At 36.0% G+C, this 12,911-nt stretch overlaps 1 protein-coding gene across 1 annotated transcript in view; it reads right to left on the bottom strand.

Moving 5' to 3' along the window:
* The window catches only part of syt19 (synaptotagmin XIX), a 55,775-nt gene that overhangs the window by 23,152 nt on the left and 19,712 nt on the right, over positions 1-12,911 (bottom strand). Inside the window, exons 2-4 of the mRNA XM_072273158.1 lie at positions 5,365-5,546; positions 2,836-2,963; positions 2,337-2,729 (exon numbers count right to left, since the gene is read on the bottom strand). Of these exons, the coding sequence (XP_072129259.1) occupies positions 2,337-2,729; positions 2,836-2,963; positions 5,365-5,546 (703 nt within the window). The remainder of the gene's footprint in view (positions 1-2,336; positions 2,730-2,835; positions 2,964-5,364; positions 5,547-12,911) is intronic.

Below are 12,911 nucleotides of genomic sequence, written 5' to 3' on the forward strand. Positions count from 1 at the left end.
ATACCAAGCTACTGACCCGGAGGTCTGGGCTGACCGAATAGCAGTCACAGGCCTGCGGCTGTCTGACATTAAGTCCAGGGAAGCTGGGGTTTCACTCCCATGCAGTGTCTCAGCTGGTCCCCCTCACTCCATAGTGCCCACAAGTTGCAGGTGGACTGTTTTTGACTCCATATCTGACCTCTCGCATCCGGGACAGGGGGTCTTGCAGAAACTGGTTGATGCGGCATGGCATTGGAAAGGGCGTGCGTGATTGGACTGCTGCCAGAGGGCGAGGATTTAACCGTCATGTCCAGGTGCCATTGGCACCTTTTGAGGTCCCTGAGCGACGGTTTGACCATGTCAATGTGGACTTTGATGGTCCTCTTCGACCCCCCCCTCACCTTACCATGGTGGACCATACCACCAGGTGGCCAGCGGTCGTCCCTCTAGCTTCGACAATGGCCGCAGACGTGACTCAAGCATTCATCAGTACTTGGATTGCTCAATTTGGCACCCTATCTGATATTCCCTCTGACCGCGGTCCCTAATTCATTTCAGACTTCTGGGCTGCGAAGGTCTGGAACCTCGGCATTAGGCTACATCACACCACTGCATATCACCCGCAGTCCATGTGAGGGGATTCACCGCTCCTTAAAGGCTGCTCTGAGGGCTTCCCTGACCGATGGGTGTTGGCATGATCATCTCCCATGGGTCCTGCTGGGGCTCAGAACAGCTCCAAAAGAGGATTTGTGGGCTGAGTTGGTATATAGGCAGCTGTTACAAGTGCCAAGTGATTTCCTTCCTGGCGTGGCCTCTCAACAACGTTCCACCCTCCTCAGTAAATTCAATCCCTTTTCACCTACTCCTACCTCCCATTATGGCGTACAGCACTCTTGGGTTCTGGTTGACCTACATCTCACTTCATTTGTTTTTGTCTTCTATGATGCACACCAACATCCCTTTAGATCCCCTTATGATGGACTTATATCATTGATAAATGAGGTACACCTGAAGGTATTTCAGTAGATCACCTTAAACCAGCCCACCAAGATTTGGAGGTTTCTGCTAGCATGCCCCTGATGTCAAGACATGACCATGAGTGTGTCAACACACCCCTGGACGAGCCAGAGGTTCCTGTTGTTACTCCACCCAAACATAGGACCCGAGCTGGGTGACTCGTCCGAGCTCCAGACAGGCTCACAATATCAGTTTAGTGAATTCTGCGGTGGCCTGTGTAGGGTAACGTGACTGGTGGAAACGTACATAATTCACAACCACCAACATTGAGTTGGGGTTCATTTTAAGATGCTGGTCTGACATGATGATATAATTATGTAAAGTTTTTACCATGCTTTGTGTTCAGTGTTTGGAGTATAATAAATGAGTTGTTAGAGCTTTTGTTAAATATAAAACACCTCCGCTGTTTATATTTGTGGAAACCTTCAATATTACTACAATTGAACAGGGCTATGATGGGACTACAACATGAGAACTGTATGCTGTTTTGGTCTCCTTATTTGAGGACAGATGTTCTTGCTACGGAAGGAATACTGTGAAATTTCACTAGGCAAATTCCGAATCTGACAGACAAAATATGAAAGCAAAATGGGTCACCTGGGCTTGTACAAGTTGCAGAGAAAATTATTGGAGAATGGGATTGTCTGATGAGCTAGCATAGACTAGATGGACTGCAATAGCCTCCTCTATGTCACCAGGAAATTAAAAATATATGATATCAAAATTCACTCGAATTTAGAAACATGAGAGGAGAATTCATTGAAATATAAAATCCAATAGGGAGTGAGCAAGAAAGGCAAATAATATAGGATGCTCCCAGTGATTTGGAGCCCAAAATCAGGGACCCCAGACTTCAGAATGTAGGGTAAAGCATTTAAGAGAAAGAATGACGAGAAATTTCTTCCCCAAAAGGGTTGGTGAACCTGTGGGATTTTCAAGCTGCAAAGGCAGTTAAGGCCAAGTCATTAAATGTATTTAAGAAGTTTGGTGTAAGACTAAAGACTCTAGTGATATAGGGAGAAAGTAGGAGCAGGTTATTGAATTAGTGATCAACTCTAATCACACTGAATGACGGAAAAGTTCAAGGAAGTTCAAGGTACCAAATTACCTGCTACTAGTTTCTATGTTCCTATTCTATTATTTTCATATAAAGCCAAAGCCTGATATTGTGAGGGGGGCACACTGGTAAGAGACTGTAATGTCCTAGATTGGTTTACCTGAACCTTAAACTCAGTGGCTTGTTCATACAGATAAAATGAAAATGACTGATAAATGGAGACAATAATTCAAAATAAAAGGGAAATCAGAAGATTTAAGTACTGTAAAAAAGCATGAAGTACCTGAAGTTTTAAAGTAGCTTTCTTGCTGACATCCCTTTCAACAGAACAGGTAAGGTGCTCTCCAAAACAGGGATAACTGGTGTTTTTCACAATTTTCGTGTCCCATTGACGAAGAATACATTGGTACTGAAGCAAGCTGATGAATAGCTTTATTCGAATGAAGGAGTCCGTAGTCCGTTTGGCATGTCGAGCAGGAAGATGAAATGCTTGTAAAATTGTCATTTGTAGCTTTGATTGTACTTTATTGTAAGATAGAGAAAATTTTAATTTTCCTGTAAGCTCATCGTTTGATTCAGCAACAAGATCTTCATTTGATTGTATCAGTTTAAGACAATCAGAAGAACTGTGACGATAATAATTTAGCTTTTGTATACTCTCTTGGAGCTTGTATACCTTTAAAAAAAAGTCATGTACACACATCAACTGCATTAATTTATGTATAACAAATTTTTCATTGCTAAATACAATAAGTATATTATCAATCCTGAAATGTACTTACCTTGTAATCGTGTATTTTCATGTCCGGATACTCATCTTTGTCTGATGTAGCCAGGAAGTCTGAAGAATCATTTTGTGTTGACAAGTTGCTTTTCTCTGTATATTTTTTCTTGGGTTTAACCTTTGTATCTATAAATATAATATTGCTTAAAAATTACACACCAAATGTACATTAATTATTAAAATCACGTAGTTATTTTTTGGGAACTTGTAACTTTAAAACAAAGATAGATTTTGCTATAGCTGCATTTTAGGGCATGAGAGGATATGGGGAGAAGGCAGGAGATTGGGGCTGAGAGGGAAATGGATCAGTCATGATGAAATGGCAGAACAGACTTGATGGGCCAAATGGCCTAATTCTGCTCTTACTGTGTATCTTCCAGTCTTATGGTCTTATTTTGAAGGATGTAAGTGTTCTGGAAGAAGACACCAACTCAATTTTTTTAATGCATTGTAATGTGCACACCTTGAGTGTTTGGTGATATCTTGAGAAGACAAGTCAGCAGCTATCGTTCATTAGGAGTCTGAGGAGATTTGGTATGTCACCAAAGACTCCAGCAAATTTCTACAGATGTATTATGGAGAGAATTCTAATTGGTTGCATCACCATCTGGTATGGAGGGGCCACTGCAGAGGATTGGAAAAAGCTGCAAAGGTTGCAACTCAGCCAACTCCATCACGGGCACCAGCCTCCCCAATATTGAGGACATTTTCAAAAGGTAATGCCTTAAAAAGAAGGCATCCATCATTAAGGACTTCTATCACCCAGGTTATGCTCTTTTCTCATTACTACTATCAGAGAGGAGGTACAGGAGCCTGAAGACACATGCCCAATACTTTTGGAATAGCAATCAGACTTCTGAATGGACAATAAGCCAACCTATGAACGGCACCTCACTACTTTGCTCTATTTTTGAATTATTTATTTAAATTATTTTTAAAAGTGTATTTCTTCTTGTAATTTATAGTATTTTTATGTATTGTACTATTCTGCTTCTCCAAAACAACAAATTTCATAATATACTGCATGTCAGTGATACTATTCTGATTCTGAGAAGGCCTGTACTAAAGTTGATGCCAAGAGAATTAGGGTGAGTAGATGAGGACATGAGGGAGATTAGGGTAAGTGGGGGAAGAGCATTGATGGGAACACTCTGAAATTGACCAAATAATTAATAAACAAATGTCCTCCTTCTAAGGCATAGGAAAAATACAAGAAAAATATCCTTTATGGAGCCATCCACATAAATACTCTACTGTGTTGCACTTGGTCAAGGAATATGGAGTAAAATTAATTGCAGTGGATTCTACAGTACGCTGGATTAATCTTGTGCAATTTTCTGACACTTTTATGATTGCTGTATATGTTCTGGCAGAGGAAATCTTCTCACCTCACCAGCTCCCTTCCTTGATTGAAGATTGCCACTGGCCAGTTTTCATGTTCTGCCATTTTGAAAATGTCTCAGGACGTGGAGGTGCACAAACAATCATATTCCCTCTCTGCACAGTTCTTTGTGCGAAACAGCATAGCCACAGCACCCCATACCTTGATTAGCATGAGACTGATAAAGATAGCACAGTTGTGGGATCATCTCCAAGGTGGGAGCTGAGGTAACACAATGGCATGTTGTTGGAAATGAAGCTGGTGCATTATGAAAAACTACAGAAATATAATCTGGATCTCATTGATTCCTGATTATGCCTTTCTACTGGTATCTAATAATTTAATGTTGCTTTTAATGAAAAGTAATGATGCTTTCTTTACAATATATGGATTTATGTCATTGACGTACTTTATACTCACTGGCCACTATGTAGCATACCTCACGTGCCTAATAAAGTGGCCACGGAGAGTATGTTCATGGTCTTCTGTTGCTGTAGCTTATCCACTTCAAGATTCGATGTTTTGTGCATTCAGTGATGCTCTTCTGCACACCACTGTTGCAATGTGTGATTACTTGAGTTATTGTCGCCTTTCTGACAGCTGTCTAGTCATTCTTCACCGACTTCTCTCATTAACAAGGCATTTCCCCACACAGAATTGTCACTCATTGCATGTTTTTTTTTGTTGTTTTTTGCACCATTCTCTGTAAACTCTAGGACAGGGGTTCTCAATCTGGGGTCCATGGACCTCTTGCTTAATGGTATTGGTCAATAGCATGAAAGAGGTTGAGAACCCCTGCTCTGGAGACTGCTGTGCATGAAAATCGCAGGATATCAACAGTTTCTGAGACATTCATACCACCCTGTCTGGCGCCAACAATCATTCCACAATCAAAGTCACTTAAATTGCATTTCTTACCCATCCTGATTTTGGATTGAACAACAAATGAATCTCCTGACCATGTCTGCAAGCCTTTATGCATTGTGTTGTTGCCATATGATTGGCTGATTATATATTTGCATTAAAGAGTAGGTATACTAATAAAGTTGCCACTGGATGTAGAGATATGTAGTTAACAGCTGGAATGAGATGCTAAGGGCAAAGCCATTTCAAACATCTCCTTTTAAAAGTTAATTTAGAACGCACCTGCTGATTTCTTTGCTCTTGTATGTTTGCAGTAGAGGTAGATCTGCCATCCCAGAATTATCATTGATATCACAAAAAAAAGAACCACTGCTCCCAATACACTAATTTTTATTGTGTTGCTCAGGTGAATGTGTAGACTTTGAGTAAGTGGTAGGCTTTTGCCAGTTTTAGCCATGCTCCATCTGTGAATGAAAGATGAAGTAAAGGAATTTAAGGAACAGGTTCTCATTGTAAGATTTAAAAAGTACTCAGACAAAATATTGTATACAATAGTTTGATCTTGATCTTAAGAGCTACATGGAATTTCAAGGATGTTGAGAGCAGGGACCTTACTAAATTTTTTTCTCAATTCTTAATGGAAGTCTTTGGCTCGGAGGTCTTCTCCTCTCCTCCAGTACTCGATTGTGTGTATCAAGCATTAAGACCAAGATCATCGAAAGAATTAAATCCACGCCCTGTGATTCTTCGATTTCACTATGTGAGTACTAAGGAGCACTTAATTCGAATTGCTCGTCGGAAAGGAATTATTGTACATCAAAATCTTAAGTTTTGTTTGGTTGAAGATTATTGCCCTGAGGTATTGCAAGAAAGATCATGTTTTAAATCGGTGATTCAGAATTATATCAAAGGAGCTTCCGACCAGCTCGCTATACCCCACTCGCTTAAGAGTTGTTTTACCCAATAAATCGTTTAAATGGTTTAAGTCCATGGACGGCGCACAACAATTTCTCGAAGAACATTCCTTGAGCTCAGATGTTTAGTTAATTTACAGTTCCTTTATATTTGTATACACCCGGTTTATTAATTAATAACCAGCTTATAGATTCAGACATTTTAAGTTTGTAGAGCTTTGCCCTTGGGCTGAGTCCTCTGGTACTTTGTTTTTGCTTATGTTTGCTCTATGTTAATATTCCTTCCCTTTTCCTTGATTATTTTACTTTTTTTATTTTTGACTGTTCATTTTAGAAAATTATTAAGACTCTGGCCTGGTGATTATTTGATTTTTCTTGAAATATTATTAAGATTGTACTCTGTTTCATTTTTTAAGACCATGTCTTTTAAAATGGTCTGCAAAGGGTTGTTTTTTTTTCCACTTAACTGTGTTTGGCATTCCTTTCGCATTGTTTAGACTATGGATGTTTCTAAAAATTTTTTTAGAATTTGGAGACTTGCCGACAAAAGAGATGGGGGTTGGGTGGTTCTTAGATAGTTTTCTGGCTGCCTATTGGCCAGGTTTCGGGGCTTTGTTGGCGGGGCACGATGTTACTTTGAGTTCAGTATTTTTCATTTGGGCTGATTTGAAACTACAAAAATGTCTGTATTGTCGTAACTTCCGGTTCCTCTTTAAACTTTTGTTCCTCGTCCTGATTCATGAGTTTCCTATGCAATATGGTTAACCCTTTACTTACCATATGGTTTATTTAAGGAAAATGTATAATATTATTAACTTTGTTTCATGGAACACGAATGGTTTGAATCATCCAATTAAACGGAAGAAGATTTTATAAGTTTTTCATAGATTGAATGCTCAGATTATTTTTGTGCAGGAGACTCGTGAGGAAGGAGGATAATCAGCTTTTTTTTAGGTTTTGGAAAGGGCAACTCATCAACCAAAGTGAAAGGTGTTTCCATTTTTATAGATCCTTCAATCTCATTTGTTCATTATGTATAATCTCAGACCCATGTGGTAGATTTCTATTAATTACTGGTTTACTTTATAACCAAAAGGTAGTTTTGGTTAATGTTTATGCACCAAATATTGATTATCCTGAATTCTTTAAGCATTTATTTGTATCTCTTCCCAATTTAAATGAATATATGTTAATAATGGGCGGTGATTTTAATTGTTGTTTGAATCTATGATGGATAGGTCTGTGCCCAATCAGGTACTTCCAAACAAATCTGCTACTTTTATTAATTCCTTTTTAGTTGACTCGGGAATTTTAGACGTTTGGAGGTTTTTATATCCTAATGATAAAGAGTTCTCTTTCTTTCTCATGTATATCATAATTACTCTAGTATCGATTACTTCTTTATTGATTCTCGATTAGTTTCATTTGTCACTACCTGTGAGTATGATACAATCGCCATTTCTGAACACGCGCCTTTGAAATTATCAGTTAAATTTAGGGATGCAATTTTTAGTACTAGACAATGGCGGCTCAATTCTATTTTGCTTCAGGATTTAAATTTGGATAATTTCATTAAAGAACAGATTGCAGTTTTCTTTTCATCTAACTCAACAGGAGAAACTTCCAGTGGGATATTATGGGATACCTTTAAAGTATATATCCATGGGCAAATTATTTCATACTCTGCTGGAGTGAAAAAACGTATTAGTAGTGAAATACGTGCATTGGCTGATAAGATTAAAGAAATTGATAAAAAAAATATTCTATTGCTCCTAATTTGGAGCTTTATAAAGAAAGAGTTGAACTTCAGATGCAACATAGTTTGTTATTAACATCCCCAATTAAAAATCAATTACTTAAAACTAAGAGTCAATTTTACATACATGGTGATAAATAGGGTAAATTATTGGCTAATCAATTGAAAGCTGCTTTGGCGAAACGTCAGATGGGGAATTCCACCTGCGGCTCGATGGAGTAATACATAAATTTTGCGGCTGCCTTTAATTCCTCCTTTTCCCCAGTCTAAGCCTTGACTTTTTAACTTTTATTTCTTGGATCTTAGAGGAAAATAGTTATCATTATGTCATATTCTTTAAGAAGTGGAAAGCAGCCTTTTGAATCCAGCAATGGAAAGGGAAAAAATTCAAAAGAAAAATCGGAAGATATGCCTGTCTGGGCTGAGCGTTTGGAACGTGCGTTGATGGCTCTTGACAACAAAATAGATAATAACACTTCTGAGTTGAAGTCATTCCGATAGAGTTTTCAGACTATTGAGGAAAATATTATTTCCTTGAATACTGAGTTTAAAGAATCGAAACGTCAGATTGTGGATATTTCAACCCGCTTGGAACAGGCTCAAAGTAAAATTGTCGATTTAGAGGCGAAGTCTCGTCGGAATAATATTCGAATTATTGGACTGAAGGAAGGCTCTGAGAGTGGGAATTTATTGGACTATTTTGCCAATTTGTTTCAATCTTTGTTTCCGGATATTCTACGTCAGCCTCCTGATAATGAAAGAGCTCATAGAATTTCCATATTGAATTCTCAGATCTCAGGTAAAACTTGGCCAATTTTGGTCAATTTTCTTTGCTTTAAAGTTAAAGACCAAATCATAAAATGTGCGAGGAAACAGAAAGTTTTTAACTATAACGGTTCCAAGATCCGTTTTTATGATGACTATCCACGGGAAATTATTGAACAGCGGATCAAATTTGTCCCAGCTATGAAAATTGCTCAGGCAAAGGGACTTTTTCCATCGCTTCACTACCCCGCTAGATTAAAATTATTTCCTGAAGATTCTACACCTCCTGTGTTTTCAGATCCCCAAGCGGCATTGGACTTTGTTAACTCTATCATGGAGTCGGCTGACACATGAAGGATATTTGGGTTGCTGAATAATTTTCTGAAAGAAAACAGGCTTTGAAGATTTTTGATATGCTGAAGATTTCCTTTGATCGATGAACTATTTAAAGAAGAAGTGAACTTCTTGGTTTGACTAATGAATGACTTTTTTGAAGTCTGTTTGGTATATGGAGTGAACTAACACAGTGGACAGATTATTAACTGGTTTGATTATCTACTTCAATTTTCCTTTTCTTTTATTAATTAAGTGATAGCTTTCATAGTTTATATAGACTCTTTCTTATATAGTGAGGGGTGTTTAGAATAGATAATTAGCTTTAATTCCTTTTATTAAAAAGTGGGGTAGTAAGCTAAAGGAATAATGGTGCCTTTATCTTGTTAGAGACTGTATTGTTTAGGTTTAATAGCATTGTTTTGATGCTTTTGGAGACTGTTTTTGTATTCCCTAGTTTATTTTTAATGATTAACTTTTTTCTGCTTCTCTGCTGGGTTTTCTTGTCTTTGGGTCATGTGCTTTCTTTGTAAAGGGGAGGGAGTAATTGGGAGAAAAACTTTTAAATCACTATTTATATTGAGCTGCATGCAGAGTTCTGCTTTTTCTTTTCTCCTTGGGGAGGCATTCCGGCTTTTTCCTTCTTTTTGCCGGATTTCTACCTTTTGGGGTGGTGGGAGGTTTCGGGGTATTTTTGCATTTTGGGGTTTATTACAGGATTTTTTTTCAGTTTTTTCCCCATTATGGAGCTCTGGAGCATGCGTGTTTTCTATATGGTTATACTCATCACCACCATCTTTGATTAGCCCACAATGGTATGCGTGTATTTTCGTGTTTAAAACAATATCCTATGGTTATTAAACAGATAAACATTATTAGTTGGAATGTACGTGGCTGGAATCACCCTATTAAGCAAAAAAGGACTTTTAAAATTATTAATCAATTCCAGCCCGATATAATTTTTGTTCAAAAATGCATATCAGAATGGGCGATCAAAATAGATTTTTTTAAAACGTGGAAGGGCCTTCAATATCATGCTACTTGTCGAAATAAAACAAAGGGAGTATCTGTTTTTATTAAATCTAATATTTTATTTACCCAAGAATATATCATCTCATATATCAATGGTAGATTTTTAATTATTAAAGGAACAATTTGTGATAGAAAAATTGTCCTGGTTAATCTATATGGACCTAATGTAGATGATCCTTCTTTTTTTAAAAATGTATTTGGTTTATACCAGACTTAAATGAATATATGCTGCTGATGGGAGGTGACTTCAACTGTTGTTTAAACCCTTTGGTTGATAAGAGTTCAACCACTCAGCAGCGTCCGAGTCGTTCAGCATCACTTATTAATTCCTTTTTAATTGATTATGGTTTGATAGAAATCTACATCCTAATGATAGAGATTATTCTTTTTATTCACATGTCCATAAAAAAAATTCGCGAATTGTTTATTTTATAGCTGATTTCCGATTTTTGTCTAAAGTCCAGAAATCTGAATATGATGCTATTGCTGTCTTGGATCATGCACCTTTAAGCTTAACTTTTGAATTGAATTATGTTAGTAATGTAAACTTGCCTTGGCGTTTTCCAGAAAGCTTATTACAAAGTTCAGACTTTGTCAAATTTACAGAGATTCAAACAAAAGATTTTTTTCTTTTTAATAATATGGGAGATGTGTCGAAATTGATTATATGGGATACATCTAAAGTGTATTTGCGAGGTCAGATAATCTCCTATTTGGCTAAGCTTAAGAAACAGACAAAAATAGAGTTAGATAGGATTTCAAAACAAATTAAAGCCTTGATGACACTTATGCAGTTTCTCTAAATATTGATTTATTTAAACAAAGGGCTGAACTTCGATCACAATATAATTTATTATTAACTTATCCTATTGAAAGAAATTTGCTTAAATTAAAAAATCAATTTATGTGTTTGGAGATAAAAGTAATAAGCTATTAGCACCCCAACTAAAAGCAGTTAGAGCTAAAAGACAAATTTTAAAAATTCATAAGGGGGATGGTAATTCAGCTTGTAATTATGAAGATATTTTTTAAAAATTTCAAGACTATTACAGTGAACTCTATAAATCTCAGTTTCCAGCTGATCCTTCTAAAATGAATGCTTTTTTACAAAAGATTGATTTTCCTAGAATATCTGTTGAAGATCAACAAATTCCTGATACTCCTTTTACCGAAGGAGAAATTCAGGAAGCTATTTTTTCAATGCAATCTGGTAAAGCTCCTGGATTGGATGGTTTTTCTGTAGGATTTTATAAAAAATTTGAAAATTTGCTTACTCCTTATATGTTGGAAATGCTTAAAGATTCTTTTTTGTTAGGAGAGTTACCTTCTACATTTTATGAAGCTTCTATTTCTTTAATTCTTAAGAAAGATAAAGACCCTACGGATTGTGCATCATATAGACCTATCTCAGTATTAAATGTAGATGTCAAAATTCTTTCAAAAATAATGGCTAATCAGTTGGAGAATATACTAGCTAAAATTTTTTCTCAGGACTAAACAGGTTTTATAAAAGGCCGTTATTCTTTTTCTAGCACTCGGAGACTGCTAAATGTTATATATTCATCCCTCTCGAAGACTCCCCAATGTGTTGTTTCTCTTGATGCTGAAAAGGCATTTGATAGAGTTGAATGGAAATATTTATTTAATGTTTTAGAGAAATTTAGCTTTGGTACTAATTTTGATAAGTGGATTAGAATGATACATAAAAGTCCTATTGCCACTGTGATTACTAATAAATGTAGATCCCCTTTTTTCGACTTTCGCAGGGTATGAGATAAGGATGTCCGTTAAGTTCTTTGTTATTTAATTTAGTTCTGGAAACTTAGGCTATTGCACTTCGTGAAGCTAAGGATATTCAAGGAATTTCCATAAGTGGGACCATTCAAAAGATTTCCCTCTATGCTGATGATCTCTTAGTTTATATTTTGAATCCTGAAGAATCTATTCCTAATTTATTGAAATTATTAAATGAATTTGGAAAGTTCTCAGGATATAAATTAAACCTGCATAAAAGTGAATTATTTCCTTTAAATGATTCTGCTTTTATATATGATGATATTCCTTTTAAAGTTACGGATTCTTTTAAATATTTAGGTATTATTATCACTAAAAATTATGGAGACTTTTATAGAGCTAATTTAGTTCCCTTAGTGGATTTTATGAAGCAATTATTTTCTAGATGGAATCCTCTTACACTTTCATTAGTTAGTCGAATTCATGCAGTTAAAATGATGATCTTACCAAAATTTTTATATGTATTTCAAAATATTTTTTTTAACTAAGAAGTTTTTTGATCAGGTTGATTCTATTATTTCATCTTTTGTTTGGAATAATAAAAGACCAAGAATTGGAAAGTTCATTTACAAAAATCAAAAAAGGATGGCGGTCTTGCTTTGCCTAATTTAAGATTGTATTATTGGGCGGTTAATATACACTATGCGTGTTCTTGGTTATATTGGACCGATAAAAATGAACGACCACCATGGGTTGATCTGGAATTGAAAGCTGTGAAACAATTTTACTTAAGTTCATCATTAGGAGCTTCTTTAGCTATAAAATTAGCCAAAATTTCTATTTTAAATATAAATCCTATGATTAAGCAGTCATTACGAATTTGGTACCAGTTTCGTAAGTTTTTTAATCTTAAAAAATTTAACCTTCTTAGTTTAATTTATCGAAACTATTTATTTAAACCTTCACATAGTGATCCTACCTTTTCTCTTTGGAGGAATAAAGGAATTTATTCCTTTATGGATCTGTTTCAAGAAGGCCGATTGATGTCCTTTGAGAAATTAGTAACTAAATATTCTCTCTCATATTCACACTTTTTGCAATATCTTCAGGTCAGACATTTTTTACAAGAAAACTTAAGTGATTTTCCATATATACAAGATTCTGACCTGTTAGACATTATTTTAAAAATGAACCCTTTAGTGAAAGGTTTTATTGGGAAAATTTATAATTTACTATTACAACAGGATAATTATTCTTTATTTAAGATTAAGCAAGATTGGGAAAGAGAGCTTAAC

This window comes from Mobula birostris, chromosome 11 (assembly GCF_030028105.1).
Source record: "Mobula birostris isolate sMobBir1 chromosome 11, sMobBir1.hap1, whole genome shotgun sequence".
NCBI classification, from domain to species: domain Eukaryota; kingdom Metazoa; phylum Chordata; class Chondrichthyes; order Myliobatiformes; family Myliobatidae; genus Mobula; species Mobula birostris.